The 21,539-nt window shown below is 41.5% G+C and overlaps 2 protein-coding genes across 3 annotated transcripts in view; one reads left to right on the top strand and one right to left on the bottom strand.

The window, feature by feature from the left end:
• Positions 1 to 21,539, top strand: part of LOC109039335 (photoreceptor-specific nuclear receptor) — a 31,994-nt gene that overhangs the window by 3,623 nt on the left and 6,832 nt on the right. The window contains exons 1-4 of one of the 2 annotated variants that reach the window (XM_019054881.2): positions 15,259 to 15,476; positions 16,488 to 16,735; positions 19,939 to 20,118; positions 20,638 to 20,778. In XM_019054881.2, coding sequence (XP_018910426.2) covers positions 16,504 to 16,735; positions 19,939 to 20,118; positions 20,638 to 20,778 — 553 coding nt within the window. In that variant the 5' untranslated portion in view covers positions 15,259 to 15,476; positions 16,488 to 16,503. Of the gene's footprint in view, positions 1 to 15,258; positions 15,477 to 16,487; positions 16,736 to 19,938; positions 20,119 to 20,637; positions 20,779 to 21,539 lie in introns of those variants that run through there. The other variant, XM_019054813.2, reaches the window with a different exon arrangement.
• On the bottom strand, positions 6,653 to 8,875 carry LOC109039602 (larval cuticle protein A2B-like). The gene is made up of 2 exons (XM_019055202.2): positions 8,325 to 8,875; positions 6,653 to 7,273 (listed from the first exon to the last, which is right to left on the bottom strand). Exons 1-2 carry the CDS (start codon positions 8,334 to 8,336, stop codon positions 6,824 to 6,826), a joined length of 462 nt encoding a protein of 153 aa, XP_018910747.2. The 5' UTR covers positions 8,337 to 8,875; the 3' UTR covers positions 6,653 to 6,823.

The raw sequence follows: 21,539 nt of genomic DNA on the forward strand, positions 1-21,539 counted from the left end.
TCCACTATGCAGTGGTACCAATTACTGAATTTTGACTTTTTGGAAGATAAGGTCCCATTTCAGGGATCGTGTTACATTTAAGGAACTATTTTGATTACTGTCCTTTGCTCTTTTTCTTAAAAAGCGCGACTTTGTTCTTCTCTGACTTGAATACTATTCAGTCCGTTTCTTAAAATCTTATTCATTCGGGCTCGAAGTGAAAACCGTTAGTCGAGACCGAACAAGGAGTAAATTGTTTATACAGTCAGTATCGATGGCTATAAAGAGCGAAACCGAACGTATCTGTTGCAGCGTTTCAAAATTTCCGCTCCTATTTCCATTTTTCAAAGAGAAACTGCTGAGAAGCTGAGAAACTTCTCAGCTTGAAATTTACAAAGAATAGTCTGTTAAAGGAGAAAACAAAAACCGAAGAAAATAAAACTCCCCCAAAAGTTGTATAAAGCACGACAGGAACCTGCAAAGTCGCTGACGGAGATACGTGGTTTCACCCTTGGATCATCGTTTATAAAATGGATTGCATTTTGCACAACGGATCGAAGAGCATTCCATGTTGCAAAGATTGTGCAACTTACATTCTTTGCAAATAATTACTGAAATCATGAAATATATTAAATTTCCAAAGGTAATTTTCGTCTTACGAGTAAATTCATGTTTCAGTGGGAGTTAAGATTGAATTTGTTTAGACGATCTGTTTCCTATTTGCAAGGTGAGAAAATTTGCACAATCTTAGCGACATTGGAATGCTCCTGGTTCCTTTTTGCAAAATGCAACCCATGACACAGTGTATAAATTATCTATGGACAAAGTGCGAAACGTATCTCAAAATTGCTGCCCCTATTTAATTTTTCGGGAGATGAACAGGCCAACTTCATTCCTTGAAATTTTAACAGAATATTCTGCTAACAGAGAGGAAAACTCAAGGAAGTTACAAGGAAAATTACATTGACCAGGTACCTATAATTTCCCAGGGAAAAAATGAAGTGTGGCAGGAAGTCTGCAATGTAGGAAACGGAGATAAGTGGTTTCGCACTTTAAGCATCGATAAACATTTCGTGAAAGCTCATATCGACGCGAAGTAGTTTTTCGAAAGCTGCAAACATCGCCGCTGCATCGTCAGCGTCACTGCGTCACTCACACCCTCGACTCGGGGGTCGGGTATCGTCGCTCCTGTGACGTAAGGGCGTATCTCGATTTCCCCATGAGCCCCAGAAAGCATTGACTTATATGTAAAACAAGACTCATATGGAAATGGAGATACGCCCTTACGTCGGAGGAGCGACGAAATGGTGGGTTCGGAACCGCAACGCGCGGGCGGGTGGCCTATGGGGCGCGGCGTGGCCCGGCGACCCGCGGATTAAAAATGCATGTGAGAAGTCGAGCAGGTTGTCCGCGCGTCATTTGACTTTGTGGCTGGAAACTAATCCGCGGTTCTCATTACCGGTCAAACACAAACGCTAACCACCTCCATTTTCTCCACCGCACAGTGGGTTCAGCCAGTAAGCGAGGTCGGACGTGAAATTTCTCGCTGAAACCACAAATGGATTGCATTTTGCAAAAAGGAACCAGAAGCATCGCAATGATGCTAAGATTGTGCAAATCCATCATTTGCAGTCGTGTAATTGAAATCATGAAACAATATGATATACACATGGTAATTTTTGACTTAGATTCAGTTTTCAGCAAGTAAAATCGAAATAATCAATGGATGATCAGGTTTTTTTCCAAGACAAAAGAAGTTGCACAATCTTAGCAACATTGCAATGTTCGTGGTTCCTTTTCGCAAAATGCAATCCAAATGTTGATATTTATTACGTCAAATTGGACGTGCTTCTCTCCGAGGAAACGTAACTCCATTTCAATATTATCATACATCTCCTAGCAAATCGCATAGTAGCCAGCAGAACCTTGGACATTTATAGCTGACAATTTATCGGAATTTTCGTCAAATTTCATGCAAAAATCAGACAAATTTTAGATGAAAATTGCATATGTAAATTTTTGTAAAATAAATTGATTTTTCGAGTCAATTTTTCAACCGTGGGACATATAGTTACGTTCCTTTGTCCAGGAGACGACGATTTATGATAAATGGACGTATTTATGCCAAAAGGAACTTTGTGCATAGGGTTTGCCTGCAACATAGTTCCTTTTAGCATAAATACGTCCAAATGGAAGCAGAGTCGGATAGGATTAGAAGGGGTGTGCTTGTTAAGTGAGGGCCGCAAGAATGAATGGAAATTATACAGCACCAGTGACGTCAGCGTCGATCGACAGGGACGTCAAGATTGCCGTGATGGGGCACTTTCGAACTCATGAGTCATGTCCAAACGCATTTGAATGCCACGGCACAAGTAAGCGATATTTAGGTTCTTATTCTGCGTATTCTACAAACACCATGTCAAGACGATATGGTTGGTCCATAGTCTTTTGCTAAGAGTGCGATCAGATAATAAAGCGCAGTGACGTCAGCGGCAGAAGGAGCCACGCCACGGAGATCCGTGTGGGCACTTCAACTCATGAGTCATGTCCACAACGCTCTTCTGGCATGCCCACGGCTTACAAGTTAGCATATTTTGGTTCTTATTTAGTCCTTTTCGATTTAATATCAAATCCCACTTTTCCATTTTTCCAAAAGAAATCACGCCCACTTTTACATTGTTTCATATGCAGCTTTCTAGAGCACACTCAGTCTTTCCCACTCGTCTTTAGTTCCTTTTAACATAAATATATTCAATTTTAAATTGTAAGGGGTGTTTCTAAAAGGAAATTTGAAAAAGAAACCAATGGCGGCACTTTTAAAACCTCAACGTTTTCTACATATTCACGGAGTTATGAGCTTTTAAAGTTTTCACATTTTGTCCGACCTCTCCCGGTGACTCGTCCCATTATGCGCCGGACCGTCACGTTGCCACGTGCTTTGACGTCATCCAACGGATGGGATCCATCTGCACGGGAATGTGGTGAGAGGTTGGGTCTATGAATTTAAGTAAGAACTCTCCCACTCCCGGAAACGAAGATTTTCCTGGGAATCCTCGGCCATACACTAAGTTTCCGGGAAACTATGACGATGAAATACACAAGCAGATATGTGTGCACAGTAATTACCCACACATAGTGGAGCCACCAGGAACACCCCCTGGAGCAATCTAAGGAATTTCCGGGAAATTTTCGATCCTTATTCTTGGCACTTAACATTCCCGGGAAACTTTGACTACCAGTCGGGCAAGTGAAGTAAAAGCTTCACTCTGCATGAACATATTTCTTCGTGCTTCCTTTTCCACTGCTTCAGTGCTTCGTTCTCCTCCTCATTTATTCATTTTACTCCCCTTCCTTTTCTTTAATTTTCTTCATCTGCTCGATCCATTTCCTCTTCATTCTCGTCATCGTTTTTTCCTGCTTATTATTTTCTGTGCACATCCCATCTCTTCTTTTCTTTAGCTTCGATCTTTCTTTTCCCTCTGCTTCTGCCTCTTCCTTATCGTTGTTGTCGTCTTTTTCTTCTTCCTTTTCCCTTTTTTCGCTCTCTTCCTTTCATTTTCCGATGGCCGCTTCTCTTCTATTACCATCTTCAAAAGTAGCATCTCCTGAAATGCCATGCATCTAAGGAAAAAAATGAAGTTTTGTGAAACCCAACTCGCCAAATCTACTTATCTGACAACAGGTGATTTTGAATTCAATCACCGATTTGAAAGTTAATTTTGAATTTTGAGGGAAGCGGGAATTTTGAATCAGACGGTTCTGTATAAACCGCAAATGCTTTCCTTAATGTGTAGATAGTGAACGTTTGCATTCATTGCGACGTGTTCTGCGTGAATTTTGATGAAAATCCACGTTTTATTGTACTTTAACTTTCATTGTCGGGGGGAGAGGGCTTGAGGAGAGAGAAGTTTTGAAAAAAATTAAAATTTAACAATTTCACTGTGAATAGTCTTCAAATCCACTTTGTGAAAAATTCACCTCTAAAATCCCATTTTTCAGCATCAAGAAGTGAGTTTGAAATTTCTTCTCGCCTTAGGGCTCCATGTAATTTTGACACTTCGAACACGTATTTCTTGAGATAGCAAAAGCGACAATAATGCGCCTTGTCCTCAGAGCCCCTAAATTCGTCATTTTCCGAACCGAGGAACGTAACTCGATTCCAAGGTTGCATAATTGACTTAAACAATTCAATTTTTCACAAGAATGTACCTAAGCAATTTCGCCCCGAAATATTTTTGATTTTTGCACGAGATCAGAGGAAAATCAGAGCAATTTCCAGTTAAAAATACCTAAAATTCTCCTGGTAAAAATGCATTTGTGAGGAAAAATTTGGCAACACTGAGCTTTATTTACGTTCTTTCGTGAGGGAAACGACATATTCTGCCCTTGTCTAACGGTCCATTTTCCACAATGTTTTAAAATGATGGATTGGACCAACTTCAGTTTTAAATTGCAATCTTAAAGCGATACGATTTAAAAAATTAGAGCATGTCCACGGCTTTTCCTCCGGAAAAAGCTACTCAAGGGCACTTAAGCAGTGCATTAAGGGGAGACCACGCGTGCTTGCGATTATGCGTGATTTTTCCGTGTCATTGACGCCGGCGCCGAAGCTCTAAGTCAATCGTCAGTTCGTCACCCTCCCTCTTCACAACCCCTCATCATCATCCCTCCGTTTAGAGCTGGAGTCCGCGTAATTTGCGCCCCGAGCCCGAAGGACTCACCCCTCTCGTGTCACAGACACACCTGCTGCATTCACTTGTCGCGGTTCCGGAATCAACCCTAATCGCTGCCGCGTGCCCTCAGGATCACCGACAAGTTCGCCTCCCTCGTTGACCTCAGTGACGAGACCAGGGTGGCATGAAACGTAAGAAAAAAAGAAAGATTGGAAATTTCAGTGAAATATTCCATGAAATTTCAAGAGGTTGTGAACTATTTCATGAAATTTCAAGAGGTTGTGAAATATTTCATGAAATTTCAAGAGGTTATGAAATATTTCATGAAAATTATTCAGGGGCAGAGTATGCAACCCGTACTCAAACACACAAAAATAGAAGAAAGACACTATTTTTACATTTTGCGAAACAAAAAGGAACCGGTATTTTTCAATATCTTTCATAAATTTCTGGAGTTTCATGAAATATTTCGCGTGAAATTTTCAAGATTTTATTTTTCATGAAATTTTGCCACCCTGGGTGAGACGTTAATGAGCGATTATCGATATTTCCCCATTTGAAGCTATGGTAAAGAATCGATCATTACGGTGTCCGTTGCGAACACCCTGTTTATCGATCCTTTTCCATAGGTTTAAGTGGCAGATCAATCGATCGATCGATAAATCGTAAAGTTCGCCACTCCCACGCCACTGGTTAACCTCCGTCGTGTGGCCAACAAAGCGAAAACAAGAGCCAAGTGGTACCCCCTACTGTTACGAGTTGTCTCTCTCTGGCTGATTTTTCCCGCTAATTTTCCGATCCGTCCGGTGCCCATGCACTTGCTGTAGCCCTTGTGTAAAATAAGACGGGGTTCGTTTTCCATCAAAAATATTGCGAGAACATGGTATTTTCGGAGATTTCAGAAATCAATCTTCCAGTTTTTTCTAAAGAGATTGACAGGTAATACACAACAAATACAAATAAAGACAATGGAAATTGTATTTGTATCAAGTAGCTCAGAGGGATGCAAACAATCAGTAGCTCCTCACTGATGTTTCTGTAAATATATGTAGTATTTTATGGAATACATAAAATATTTTTTCAAACACGCCGGAACAGCCCGACTTGGAATTTTGTATCAGAGCACCAAGTGACGTACTTACAGTTGGGGGGAAAAAAATCGGTAGAGTCATCGTTCATCTCTGAATTTCTGCCATGATTATGAAATGAAACTTATACCAAAAGCAGGGCAACCCTCGATTTTTTAGCGCAGGATGTATCCTTGACCTCATAAATAACAAAATCTTAAATTAAGAACTCAATTACAAATTGTCTAGGATCTTCCAGAGGAAAAAACTCGACCCCTTCAACCCATCCAGATGCCCTCAAATTTGGATGTCAATATTTTTCATATCATTGATGAATTAGGCGCTTAAAATTATGAGTAGTGTCCATTCCTCATGCATTTTGGTTCATAACCGTTGCGAAATTAGAAAAAAACTATAGTTATCTCAAACATTTGGACGGCAATATATCTCCGACTTATTGAAAACAAATTTATAGATGAGGGAGAAACTTATTTTTTTGTCTTATCGAACACGCCTTTGCAGTCAGGCCGTTCAGCCCTGGGACACCCTGTATATTTTGGAGACCTCGCTCTTAATGCACAACACCGGAGACGCGAAGCGCTTCAAAGGGTTCGACCGCGAGGGGGTCAGAGGTGCAGACCCCTAGTTTAGGAATTTATTATGCTGATCGAATTGATTTGATTCGTTTATTTAAAATTGAATAATGTTTTGGAAAATTGATCACATTTGATGACTAGAGATTTCAGGCGTGCTTTCCGTAGACTGGGGTAGCGTGGTAGACAGGCGGTGGAGACGGGGAGTAGTGGAGGACAGGGGCTGAGATGGGGTAGTGAGCAGCCTCTACATCCCAGATACAGAAATATGAGCAAAATTTAAAAAAAAAAAAAAAAAAAAAAAAAAAAAAAAAAACCTTGTAAGTATGAAAAACATTTGAGAAGAAATACAAGAACAGCCTGTAAAACTTATTTAAAACCTGTAAATTTATCGTAAAAGCGTCACATTCAAAAATAATTATACTGATCAGATTGATTTGAATGATGTTTATTTAAAATTTAAAACTGAGCAGCATTTTTGAAAACCGATCACATTTGATGACTAGAGATTTCAGGCGTGCTTTCCGTAGACCGGGGTAGCGTGGTAGATAGGCGATGGAGACGGGGAGTAGTGGAGGACAGGGGCTGAGATGGGGTGGTGAGGAGGCTCCTTGTGGACGGTGGCCTCGAAGCCGTGGCCGTTGTCGGCGTAGTGGACGACTCGCTTCGTCCCGTCGGCCTCCACCAGGGAGTAGAAGCCCTTGACGTAGTGCCCGTCGCGGGACTCGGCCTGGGCCTTCACGTCGTGGGTGTGCGGGTCGTGCACGCTGTACTCGAATTTGTAGTTGGGGTGGGTGTCAGGGTACGACTCGTGGCCGTAACTTCCGTGGGACTCCGCACCGTGGCCGTAACTTCCGTAAGATGCTGCTGCGGCGCCGTGGGATGGGGCAGTTTTCACGTATGCTGAGGAGCTGGCGTAGCCGCAGCTAGCCACGGTTGCGAGGGCAGCCAGGATGCAGAACTGGAACGAATGGAAAAAAACCCATTAGTTTTATGTTTTTAGTACAGTAAACGAACTATTAATATAAATCTAGTGAATCTCGTCCGCTCTTATTCGGTACGCTGAGAAAACTACAATTTAATATGAATATATCATCGCCAGCGTATACCTGGATCTCCACATGAGCCCTGCTCCCCGTATAACTTCATGCTTCCCGAGGCACATGTGGAAATTGAGATACGTCCTTACGTCAGAGGAGCGATGTTATGCGAAAATGCGGTTTATGACGTCATCCCTCGTGGTAGTAACACTCTTTGTTTCTTCCACCTTGCTATGATCAGTCCGGAAGACACATATTTACACAAGTTACTCAACATTTAAAATAAAATAAAGTCGCTTAATACAATACTGTCGCGACGGGCTGACACAGAGAGAGAAAGAGAAAAAAAAACTCAACATAAAACTCGGTTGAAAGCAAGATGGAAGAAACAAAGAGTGTTACTCGAGAGTGTGGATGACGTCATAAACCGAATGTTTCAAAGCGCGATATCTCCGTGAATATTGAACGTAGAAAGTTGCTGTTTAGACAGATCTTATTATTTTTAGCTGATCTGCAAGAATCAAGCATCAAGACAAGATTCTGTGACCAGCGGAACTGACCCATCGGAGCAAAGTAAACGGATTGGACGGAAATTACTCGCAAAAGATTTTGCAAGTTGGCAAGCATGGTTTTGCTCATTTTAAATCCATTAAAAATATCGATTCTAGGTAAGGCTAGCTGCCTCACCAAGAATCGATTGTTTTACATACGTTCAAGAGGTGGAAAAAAGAGTGTTGCCAGCTTCCAAAATCGCCACTGTCGAGGTATCAAATATACTCAGTCTCTGGATGTATTTTTCCACAAGCCTCAAATCCTAAATTGGACGTATTCCTGCCAAAGGGATGCATGTGCATTATGACGTGAGCCCTGTTTTGCATATATTTTCATGGGTCTCAGGGCTCATGTCTCAAGACACATACTTCCGTTTGGCAGAAATACGTCCAATTATTCAAAAAGTGATAATTAGCTTACCTTGAAAACCATATTGATGGATTTGATTTGATGGAGACTGTTTTGAAGCACGGAGATGACTGATGCTAGATTGGAGCATTACCGAGAGTTTTATACCCAAAACTCATAGAAGTGAAAGACGCTTTGAGGTCAAGCGTAAAGGATTCGGAGGAGTCGGTCCTCTGATGTAAGGGCGTATCTCTGTGTCCACATGGGCCGTGGAAAGCAAGAAGTTGTACGAAAGACAGGGCTCATGTAGAAATTCGTATACTCTCTTACCCTAGAAGAGTGACGAAACTTGAGCAATGGGCATGTGAAACGTAATGAGCATGAAGAGAGGACGATTCGGAATCATTTCGCGTGTCTTTTTGCATCATGGAAGCCACGGCGCACGGTGAATCGAGTCATAGGAGAGGTCGGACAAAATCTGGAAACTTTGAAAGCTTATATTTTCGGAAAAAGGAAACAAAAACGTTTAAGAGTGGTTCCATTGGTTTTTTCGGGAAATTTCCATTCAAAAACACCCTTTGAAATTGCATTTGTGACGAAATTAACATTAAAATTTGGAATTTTAGCCAAAAATTTCATGTCCGACCTCTTTTACTAGCTCGGTCCACTGTGCGGCGCGGCGCCTGTCAAGTTTAAAATAAGCATATTGTTTAACTCAAAAATAAGAAATCTTGTCCAAAAAAAAAAGAACAAAAATTTTAGTTCATTTGAAATACCAAAGTTTTCGATCCAGATAACCGAATTGTGACTCACGTAGCATGATTATTGGAATTTATAGATAAAGAAGACAACGGGAAAATGGAGCTAGCCCGTTAATTTACTAGGGTGGTTGTTGTAGACTTGAGGGAAATGATAGACTAACTAAAGGGTTTTTCGTGGGCTTTTCTATTGCTTATCTCTTTTGTCCATTGCAACCATCCGCTTCCACCAACAGTATCGCTCCATTTTTCTCTGTTTATAGCTTTGTCTATCAATATCAATAATCAGCCATCTAAGCCGATCTTTTTGGTGTTTGACATAATTCAAAGTAGGGTTCTTGTAACCGAAGTTTTTTTCGCAGTATGCGAAATATTGAAATTGAAATTAACAATTAATATTGAAATTGAACTGAACAAAAAACATTAGGAACTAAACCTAGAATATTAATAAATAAATTGAAGAAATAAACAAAGATCCAAATAAATAAAATGTGAAAAATAGGCATCTTTAGACGTATTGGATTCCATTCATCCTTTTAATTTTTCGAAAAAGCGTAGGTATTTAGAACATATTTGTAAGGTTACCTACACTTCACTAGAGATAGTTATCTTGCATTGAAATGTATTTTATTGAAATGAGTTCTCAACTCCATAGGTCGAAATTACTTTTTCGACCAATATATCATAGATTCAAATTTAGGATTTTTTTTTGTTTTTGTTTAAGAGGCTCAGGGGAAGTGGTTAATGTTTATATCTGAATGTTTGTATGTGTGCAATAGAGTCATCTCTCAAACACTATTAGTCTAATCCAAACGTTGTTTTGAAAAAAGTCAAATCGTATGCAATATTCTGTGCATGAAACACGGACATTCTTGCAGCACAATCTTAGCAGTATACATGTCGTTATAAAAAAGGCAACTAGTTTTCATTTTTTCGTATTTGCTACACGGACATCTCATAAGCACGATTAGGTTTACTGGTCGGTGGCATTGAAAAAGTCAGTGCGCCTTCAATTTTTTATATATGCAATACGGACATCCGCTGAGCACGAATAGTTGCTTCGGAACGTTACTATCAACATCGTCGTGTCGTGAGTCATGAGTCATGTTATATCTGTCTGCCAAATTGTTAGGCGCTTCCGTACTTCCATCCGTAAAGGACGAGAAGTAAAAGTTTACAATTTTTTCCTCCTTTTTACCCCCTCCTGTTTTTCTCCTTCAACACAAACTGTCATGCGTTTTTTGAAATCGTCAGCTTTCAACTTTTAGGTTTCAGCGTAGGAAGTTTCCTCTCCTTATTCTTCTCCTCTCTTTCTCCTCTTCATCTCCTCCTTTTTCATTTTCTTTTTTCCTCTCCTTTTCTTCCTCTTTTTTTCTTCCTCTCTTCCGTCGTCTTCCACTTTCGACTCTGAAGACTGACGATAGAAATCTTTATCTTTATTTTCCTCCTGTTCTTCTCTGTTTCTTTTTCTTAGTCTTCTTCTTCTTTTTCTCTCTCGGCTTTCCGCTTCGGGGTTTCAGCGTAGAAAGCTTTCTCTGCTTGTTCCGTGCATCTAGTATTTTTTTCTTCCTCTTTTTCATCTTTTTCTCCTCATCATCCTCCAGCTTTTTCTGCTTCCTGTACTTCTTCATCTTCTACTACCTCTTCTCCTTCATCGCCTTCTTCTCATCCTCCATCTTGTTTCGCTTCTCCTTCTTCTTCTCCTTCTCATCCTCCATCTTTTCTTCTTCTTCTCATCCTCCATCTTTTCTTCTTCTTCTCCTCCTCATCCTTCATCCTCCTCTTCCTCTACTCCTCCTCCTCACCCTCATCCTCCATCTTTATCTGCCTCTTCTTCTTCTTCTTCTTCTTCCTTCCTCCTCCTCCTCCTCCTCCCCTATTCCTTCTCCTCCTCCTACTCCTCCTCCTGCTCCTCCTCCTGCTGCTCCTCCTCCTCCTCCTGCTCCTCCTCCTTCTTCTCCTCCTCCTCATCCCCCATATTTTTCTGATTCTTCTTCTACTTCTCCTTTTCGTCCATATTTTTCTGATTCTCCCTCTTCTTCTTCTTTGACTCCTATTCCTCCAAATGTTTGCTTAATTTTTTATTTTGACTTTTGATGCGGATGCCTCCTCCGGCCTCACCTCATCGCCCTCCTACGCGAGGGCGTATCTTATTTCTTCATGAGCCGGAGAAAGCATTGAATTAAAGAGGAAATAGGGGTCAACTCTTAAAACAGTCACTTCCTCAAGTCAGAGAGGCGACGACCTGACATATATTATTGGTCGTGAGACCCGAGTCGGTCAGACTAAGGTTAAGGAACGACGATGAATACGGGCCGTCGAGCACCGGGCATAATGACACCAGATCAGGGATGAATCCCTGCGAGATCTGGAGGGGGCGACAGCGGGAGTGGGAGTCTCCGCCCCCCACGCACCGCACAGTGGATCAAGTTGATAAGAGAAGTCGGACAAAATTCGACCAATTTTGAAAGCTCGTATCTTTGAAAGTATGGAACGAAACTGTTTAAAAGTTATATCGACGGTGTAAGTCGGCAATCACATAACTCGGTTTGCAACGTCGCAGAGTTCCTGTCATACTTTATTTTTTAAACGGAAAACTATTCCACGGCAATTCTTTAAAACTGCCGTGATTTTTCTTCTCTGTGCGGGGAAAAGTCTGCAAAAACTTCAAGGAATGATGTCAATTTGTTCTCCTTTAAAAAAATAACATAGAGGCGGAGATTTTCAGAAAAACGCAAACGAGTTATGTGATTGCAGACTTTCACCGTCGATATAGGTTTTTTCATGAAGTTGACTTTCAGAAACACCCGCTGAGATGGGCCAGTAAACCATGGATGAATTTTACTTGCAAATACTTTTATCCATAGGTAAATGAACACGATAAGCACATCAAAAACCCGAACAAGTACTAGCTCAGGAACCGAGAAATACACAGTTCAAAAGGTGCAACTTTTCCGCAAATCTAAAACGACCCGGTTTCGCGCCGAATCGAAATATGTCATCAGGCACCATTTAGAAGCGAGCACGGGTTTCTACGACTTCCGTGAAATGTCTTTCTACTCCTCGTAAATGAAGCAATAGGAAAATCAAAACTAAATCTTCAGAATTGAAGAACCGTATCTGAATCAAGTGATCTATAGTAGATAAGCAACATTTCCACATTGATACATTGTCACATTGAATACATTTCTCCCCGTATACCCTATCCAGGGGACAACATTGCATCATAATAGTCTTAGGTCTTAGTTAAGTCTTAGTCTTAGGTCTAGGATTAATCATATTGTAGATATTCTAATTTCTATGCACAGAGGGTGCACGATTAAAAAAAAAAGTAAATAAATAAATATATAAAAAAAAACCATGTTTAATGACCCATTGAAATTGTGACGAAATGAACCTCAAAATTGGAAATTTTGACCAAAAATTTGATGTCGAAACATCTGATTCCACTGTGCGCCACAGGCGCCGAGCCCACCCTTGACCAGGCGCACCTGCCCGCTCCCACAACTCCCATTATAACCCCGGGCGCCTTTAATGAACCCCGAGCCGCGAGCCCCAATTACGCACACAAAGGCTCCGCTTGCGTAAATATTATTGCATCGATAAAAATGTTCGCGGCTAAATTTATAAACACCCCCCTCGCCCTCGCCCGCGCCGTCACGCCGAAAGATCAGGATCGCTCCTCGCGCTTTCCTCAGGGTCCTACGTCACCACTCACCAACGTCGCCTCATCCCGACACCCAATTAGCGAGACAAGGACGCTCGAACGCTCGTACGAAGTGATTTTATTACAGACGTCTCCTCAACAGGTGTCGCCCTCCGTGTCGATTGCCGAAGTGCGAAACCGCGTATCTCCGTTTGCGACTTCGCACAGTGGATCGAGCCAATAGGAGAGGTCGGACAAAATTTGGAAACTTTAAACGCTTATAACTCCGTTTCTACCAGATTATACGCTCATAACTCCGTTTCTACAAAATTTTGAGGTTCTAAAAGTTGATTCAATGGTTTTCTCGTTAAACGTTCTTCTCGAGGCACCCCTTTTGAACTACGACGAAATAAACATTGAAAGTTGCAGTTTTAGTCAAAAATTTCATGTCCGACCTCTCCTATTGACTCGATCCACTGTGCGTCGCAGACTCCCTGTTAGAGTAGTGACCTTTATAGGGAGAGTATGGATACGTCGATTGATGTAGCTCTTAGGGCCCAAAGAACGACAACGTGTAAAACGAAAATCACTAGAAAAGTACCGCTGCCAACCAATGCGTTTGAAAGATTAATCAATATGGCTGACAGCGCATTATTGACAAGCGTCTTTAAGGATTCAGACTTTGAAACTAAGACAATTTATACGAAATCAAAGATTTATACGTGCTTTTATATTTTTTGATCAGTGTAAAAGTTGAAATGTGAAAATTAGTACCCCTGGATAATTCGAGTTCATAGGTTGGCTGCCCATTTTGGGCCCCATGGGCCACAAGACCTGATCAAACCTAACCTCCAAATTTTCGACGTGTTCATACTCTCTAGGGTGGGCCGAAACATATTTTTTTTTTTTTTGTTTTTTGTTTTTTTTTTGGATAATTGAAAACGGCTAGGGCTAAAAAGTTGTCAATAGACACCAACAGAACGAGACAAAAAATCCCACGTCATAACTCCTTCATCTTCATCGAGAACATGGGGGTTGAAGTTTTAAGGGTTGAATTTCCCGATTCCCGGAAGGCGACGGCGTGGAGTTCCTGTGAAAGGTTGGCGACAAGGGGTGGAGGAGGAGATCAGAAGGTGCCAATTGCCTGATGATCTCTGGGGGATAGGGGGCAATGGCGATTGGGCGTCGCAGAGCGCGAGGCTGCGCTATAGAAGCGGCTTTATGCATGTGTTTTTCCCGATTTTTCGAGCTTTTCTAAATTTGAATCGCTCTCCGAGTTCACATTTGAGCCAAAACTTTTCCAAACCAAGGAATGCATGTGTCTTTTGAGTCGAGAATTCGATTTTTGCAGGGAAGTGCAAGGGGATTTTTAGCTCAATACAGACGCCAGCAGTAGATTTTAATCCTCCATTCTTTACAGGATATATCCTCGAGGTTCGTCTCTCTCGGAATTTATTTTTCCGAATAAAAATACATAGGTATTAATGACCTACTCGCATCGGTCGAAACCACTCATGATCCTCGCGCCTCAAAAGTGCAAGAGTCACTTCCGTTCCCTCGGCAACTGTCAAAAACATGAATTCTGATTGGCCACTGATACACAAGTCATGAGTGTCCTCCGCGTTCCTCACGAGGATCTTGCGTGTCTGTCAGTGGCGGGGCGTGAATAATCGATTATCGATACTTCCCCAGTTGAAGCTATGGTAAAGAATCGATTATTAAGGAACACCCTGTTAATCGACCCTTTTCCATAGGTTTAAATGACAGATCAATCGATATATCGCAAAGCACGCCCCGCCACTGGTGTCTATATCCAGTGCAATTGAGTATTATGCTCCGGCTGACCCCATGCTTTCACCTTCTAACTCGCCGACCTGCTCACGATACATAAACCCATAAATATTGCAAATTTAATGAGCTGAAAACTTTGTGACATGACTCCTCTCAATGAGCCCTGTACTGCCGTGCTGAACGTAAACACGCCGTACAAGCATTCAAATGTTGCCAAATTTCCTCTTGGAAAATATTTAGTTTTCAAGAAAGTTATGAATATTTTTCCTGGATATTTTCAGAATCTTTAAATCAAAATAAGAACAAAATCCTGTGGAAAATCAGAGGAAAATTATTCACATATTTTCCATAAATTTTGTGATTTGTCGAAGGAAATTTGGCCAGGCCTAACGAATCATAAGGCGTTCTTACTCAGCACGGCAGTGCACAAATCTCTAATGGCGAGGAGAAGCACGTATGAACCGCCTGACCATGCCGAATTTCCTCCCTCAACTTGGAGAGTTAAGTTTCTGGAGAATCTGCTGTAATATTTCGCAGGAATTTTTAGAGAAAAGAATAATTGTTGCATTTATCTGGAATTTTTTATTCAACCGTTCATTTTTTATGAAATTTCACGGAAAACGAGACAGCGCAATAGTACTTTGTTAAGCGAATTCGTGTGCTTAGAAAGCATTGTCTAGACGTCTCCTGAAAACGAATACTTAACGCAAGATATTTGACAACACTACGGGACTCCTCATCAGCGCAGTAGAAATTTCCCTATCTCGACCTGCAAAAACAAATCCTTAAAAAGTGTCATCAATAGTGTACATCTATGAATTTAATGACATTGATGACTTCCCTCAGCGGTCATCAGATAAATTATTCAATCCTGCTCTATTCTCGTTTATGTATCGAATCGTATCGAAATAATCTAAATGGTTGTGCAGTGGTGCAGATTCCACCGCAGTGACGATTCTTTTATCCTTTTCAATACGTCCATGTGTTCATCCTTTGATTTGCAGATTTATTGCAGCCCACTTCGATTCGGTGATAATTTTGTTTAATTATCTTTTATTCTTGAAAATATACTGGTCGTTCAGCAGATCACGTCTAACTTCAAAAAGACGGACGTCATTGAAGTCATTGACAAAATATGAAGTGGAGGAGCAACATGAGAAATAATGCTAGAAATTAAAAGTATATATACCGTCGTACACCTAGGACATGCGAACGTTACGATATGCATACGCCATAACCTTCTCAATAATTAAGTTAAGATGTCCCAGTTTGAACTGTTGTCGTAACCATCGAGAGGGAAAACTTTTTGCGGGTTCACGACCCCCTTGCACAACCAACCGCGGGGCGCATCTCTCCGTTACAACCCCTACCCCCCTCCCCCGACCTCCCAACCCCCCGACTCCCAAAAAATATCAACATATCCGAATGGGGACTCCCTCTTGTGACAAATCGATCTCTGACATGTTCACTGAAAAAAAAGTTACGGGCTATATAGACATACCGTCCGTTCCGGGCTCAGTGACCAAAAGTTCCGGATGCTGGAGCCGTAGCTCCGATTGCTCCCGGCTCCGGGTGCTACACTTCAGCCTCTGAGCCCGGAACGCGGACGGTATGTCTATATGTATAGCCCGTAAGTACGGCTTCCGCGCCCAGAGTTTTTTTTTTTTTTTTTTTTTTTTTTTTTTTTTTTTTTTCAGTGTCGAGTGTTTCTCTAGCCCTGGATAGACGATCAAATTCCGAACCAATTCCGATCAAAGTAGACATGCTGATGACTGATAGTCACCATCTACCATCACATTTTGACGGGCCGCACTATTTTGTTCAAAGTAAGATCAGGATGGAGTGCCACCATTCATCTTTTCCTGCCTCAGGAAACATTTCTGCCAAGTTTTCATTTTAAAATTAAGCAAATTAATGAGTTTAAGACTGATGACTCCCGACACTTAGATGCTACTTTGATCGGAATTGGTTCGGGAATTTGATCGTCTATCAGGGCTTTTTGCCCATCCCGGTATTATTAGACTGAGATATTTTTTGCAGGTCTCGGTCGCGGGACATGGAGGGTCTGTCGGAGACGCAGTGCAAGGTGTGCGGGGACAAGGCCTCGGGGAAGCACTACGGGGTGGCGAGTTGTGACGGGTGCCGCGGGTTCTTCAAGCGCTCCATCCGACGCAACCTGGAGTACGTCTGCAAGGAGAACGGGAAGTGCATTGTTGACGTCACCAGGCGCAACCAGTGCCAGGCGTGCCGCTTCAGCAAATGCCTCCTGGTCAACATGAAAAAAGATGGTAAGACGCAAGTACATGCGGTTGCAATCAGTCACTGCTGGAACCTGCACTGGTAAAAAAAACCTCTTGGACCAATGCCGCATTGCATTGACTTAAGAGTGCAGTTTCTTGTCGCCGGATTTAAGACTCTTGAACTATTGTTTCAAGCGGATTTGCATATCAAGGATTGCATTGAAACAAGAGTCCAGACTCTTAAATCCGGCGACAAGAAACTGCACTCTTGAACCAAGAGGTTTTTTTTTACCAGTGTGATGTCAGAGACAGAGTATTTGGACGATATTTCGATGGCCAAAATACAAAACCACGTATCTCCATTGCGGAGTTTCAAAATGTCTACTCCTAATTTATTATTTTGAGGAGTCAACTCCATGACTTGAAATATTCTGCGAATAGAAAGGAATAATAATAGAAGTTGTCAAAAAATTACGTTGACTAGTTTACCAAAGAAAAAGAACGTATGACAGGAAGTTTGCAACGTTGCATACGGAGGTACATGGTTTCGTACTTTGGCCTTCAATTTTCCGATCAGGGACTACAATTTCTGGATCATTTGTGAAAACGCTTTTATGCGTAGAGAAGGTAATGGTGCCTACGTCGTTTCTCAGCTGAGTCGGATATTGTAGTTCCTAATTGCAAAACTGTAGTCCATTTTATTGACCAAACTAATTACCTCACCTGATGATGAGGCAAAAGTTAAGTTCAGAAATCAACGCTATTTTTCGCCTAATGATAACTGATAAACAACTTTTTGGAGGGTAAAATTCGTTTAATGATGACTGATTAATGTCGGGGTGAGGCCAAAAATGCAAAAAAAAAAAAAAAAAAAAAAAAAGTTGAACTTACGCCTCTCTACCCGAAATTGATTCAATTCTATCCCCGTGAGGCTCTTCAGTTGGGACGATACAGTTGACAACTCTTGAGACGGATGGACGGAAGCAACGAAGTTTAAAGGGGGGGGGGTGGAAGGGCCGAGCTCAAGAGAGAAGAGGGGTTGGTGAGAGGTCGAGGTTGGGTGCAATCATAATTGGTGAGAAAGAGACCTATGGCTTTGACACCTCGCCTACTGTGTCAATGTTAGCTCAGTCGCGACCATCTCGCATCGCTTAGGGGTTGCCGAATCTCACCCTCATCCGTCGCTGGTGCCCTTACAATAGGGAACAACGGCGGATCCAGGGAGGGGCCGTGAAGATGTACCCCTCGTCTCCCCCAGAGACGAAAAAAGGGTATATATAAAAAGAATGGAAATTGGGTGATTAATTAAGGCCAGACGACCCGAGTACCATTGACTGCTGGACTTGGACTTGTAGAAATTTTTACCAAGTTCGAGTTAGAAAATCCATGTTGTGCTTTTTTAGGTAGAATGTGCATGAAATTTACGTATTGAAGTAGTCATGGGACAAAAGTGGCATCTGAATTTGGATGATTCTAAAAATTACTCATATGGATGTCGAAGACAAAATAAAGCAGAAAAGATGCAACATTAACAACTTTGCCCTTCTACCAAGTTTTTTTCCAAAAGAACTCCCAGTCGAGCCTACAGCCCCCATTGATTTTTGGAAATATCATCAGTTTTTATAAATTTTGGCGATGGTTAGTAATCAAAACTAATGTAAAATCTCGAGTTAGGTTAGGTTTAATATAATTTTATTATAATTTAGTTTATTATAATTTTTCGTGCTGAATTTACCCATTGCCGCAAAAATATCAAAATTTTAACTTCAAAGGGGGGTTTGGGTCATTCGGGGTAAAAAACTCAGCCCTTAATCCTCCTGAAGTTCCTTCAACTGGAAATTTCGATATTCATGCAGCCGAGGATTAATTTCGTACTAAAATTTTTTTTTTGGGGGGGGGGGGGTCGTTGTAGCGACTAAACAAACTTTTGTAAATCATTTAATAGGGGACAACAGTCTTCTTATGCCCCATAGAACACGCTCCTGCAGCCTTCCGGTTGGTCACAAGTCCTAGACGAGACACTTTATAGATACTCAGATTACTTTTCGGTATATTTTTTCGATTTGAGTTGAGGTGTCTTTCTAAGTGGATGGGAATGGAATTCGAAGGAATCGGAACTGTGGCAATGCGAGAAATGCTCTTAAGATCGCGACGCCTGAACTGTTTGCTTGCCGCCAAAACCTGGTTTCCGAAAGTGTCACGCGGCGAGCTTTTTTCTCTACCCATTTGGTCGCTCTCTTGACTTGAAGACGTAACTTCATTTTAAGATGAGCTCTATTCTTAATGTAACTCCATGCGTGTGAAGACTCAAGGGGGCCCCTACCCCAGAGGAGCGACAATTTTCCTTTCAGTAAGAATCGGACTCAGAGTCAGACTCTTCTCTCGACTAAGGTTGCCAGGTTGTGCAATAAAAAGTGGATATTTCGTTGCTCCTCTGACAAGACGGAATATCGTTATTTCCACATGAACCCCATAGAGAAAAAAATGAGGTGTTTGCATTTCGGGCATCTTGGATGGCGTAGGTCGGTACAACGAGTTTATCATCGAATTTCTTGGAAATGGTGTAATTTATGGAAAAAAGTCATTCTATAAAAAGTGTTTGAAATTATATCATGAGTTGATTTAAGCAAAAAAATCGGACATTATGGTCCGTTTTTCATACTTCGAATTCCGGATTTCGCTGGCCTGTTTGTACCGACCTACGTCACAGGGTAAATAAACCTCAAGATGCAAGCACCTCCTTATGTTTCTCTATGCATGAACCCCGAAAAGTGTAGAGGGGATTCTCGCTAAATTTAAGTAAACGAGAGGGGGGGGGAGGCTCACTAACCACGTAGTGATTTTATTCCCTAATTTTTGCATTCCCGTTGCCAGTGCATCGACTCAACTGGAGAGGTCGGACGTGACATTTTTGACTGGAACTGCAAATTTTGATGTTTATTTTGTCACATTTTAAATTCTCAGGGGTGCATGCAGTCGAAAATTTCATGAGGAAACCAATAGAACGGACTTTTAGAACCTCAAATTTCTGTGTAAACGGAGTTATAAGCGTTTAAAGTTTGCAAATTTGGTCCGACCTCTCCTATTGACTCGATCCACTGGGCGTCGGTGGAAAAGGTTTTCAAATCAATATTCGAAAGGCAAAAGTCTATCCCGACTCCAAAGTAGCTCCTCAAATTTGTTGACGTCAACTCTGGAACATCCTGTATACAAATAAAACTTACTTGGTGATATTATGATTTTCCATTCAGCTGTACAGCACGAGCGGACATCAAGACAGAATTCTCACCACCACCATCACCGCTTTCACCGAAGTCGGGAGCTATGTAGCCCCATTTTTCCATCTGCGTTCATTTACCGATACCCTCATCCTTTCCCGTACAGCGTCGCTGCAATCATGTCCAAATCTGAACTGCATCAGACCACGCCTGGTGAGTATCAGTAGTTACTTCATCAAACATCTAGCCAGCGGGCTGATAATTGAAATTTATAGACAAAGTGATAGACGAAGAAGATGTAGGAAACATGGAGCAATCCTATTAGTCATAGACTAGGAGAAAAATAATGGGCAAACTATAGGGTCACTAGCGGTTGCTGTTAGTTAGCCTACTTACCTCCTTGGTACATTGCAACGCTTCCACCAATAGGATCGCTTTATATACAGTGTGTCGTCTTTGTCTATAGCTTTGTCGACCAGTTTCAATAATCAGCCCCCTGGTTGGTATAAGGGTTTCTGACCTCTAAATGCACACTGCAGACGTCACACTTTTTATACGCGGAAAGACTCATTGCATTAAAATTAAAGAAGATGTCTAACCATCTAGGTTGGAAATTTAAGAAAAAACTGTCTGTTCAGCCCAAGTCTGACCGACTCAAGTGTTTTTAAGTGTGTGTTAATTTATAAAGTATATTTACTGCAGTTATAATAATGATGTTCTTTTTATTAATAGCATCCCGTCCATTGGGAGCTTTCAACAACTACCTCGCTCTTCACGATTGCCAGTACATATCTGTCAGCAAAGACTGTCAACAACTTTTGAAAGAGGATGAAGTAAGCAGCTCAGAAGAAGTGCAGCATATAACGCCACAAGGTATTTTTAAACCTACACAGGCACTCTTACTGTTTTTACATCTTTGTGAACCCGAGTCTTGAGGGAGGGGGGGGGGATCTAGATTCATGGGCCGAAAGTTCGATGCTCTACATTTTATGCTAAAAGGAGCTATGTGCATTAGGTTTGCGTGTATTGTAGTTACTGCCAACATAAGTACGTCCGATTTGAGTCATCACGCCGAAGTTTCGGTTTCATTATCAAACACTCGACTTTTGCTCACAATAGAATAAAACTGCCAGCCCAAGAAGCAGCGAATTTACGGAAAGTTCCAAGTTCATCTCTGAGAGTTAAAATCATTGAAAGTTGAAAACAACGGCACCGGCGCGTTGCTTGAAATTTGATATCAGACTATTGGTCTACAAAACAGCGAAACATTAGAAAATCCTTCAATTTATAGAGTATGCAATTTGATCGCCGGGGAGTTAAAATAGTTGCTGGAGGTCAAGGCTGACACTGAAATTGGTGCGCAAAATTATTTTATCTCAATTGTTCACGATTAGTATCTATCCAGGGCAACGAATCAGCGTATTCACTCGAAACGCTCTCCTTTATCTGGTTTGTGTGGCTTATTTCGTTCAAAAATTGAAGTAGATTTGTTCGATTTTTCCACGCTAGCGCTGCGGAATGTTTTTGTCCACGACGAGATTGTCCTCTTATTTGTCCACTGGGAGGGAAATGGTCCATTTTTTCTTGCATATTTTATCGTCTTTCCAAATAAATCTTTCTTAGATATTTTATCC

This window comes from Bemisia tabaci, chromosome 4, assembly GCF_918797505.1.
Source record: "Bemisia tabaci chromosome 4, PGI_BMITA_v3".
Lineage (NCBI taxonomy): Eukaryota > Metazoa > Arthropoda > Insecta > Hemiptera > Aleyrodidae > Bemisia > Bemisia tabaci.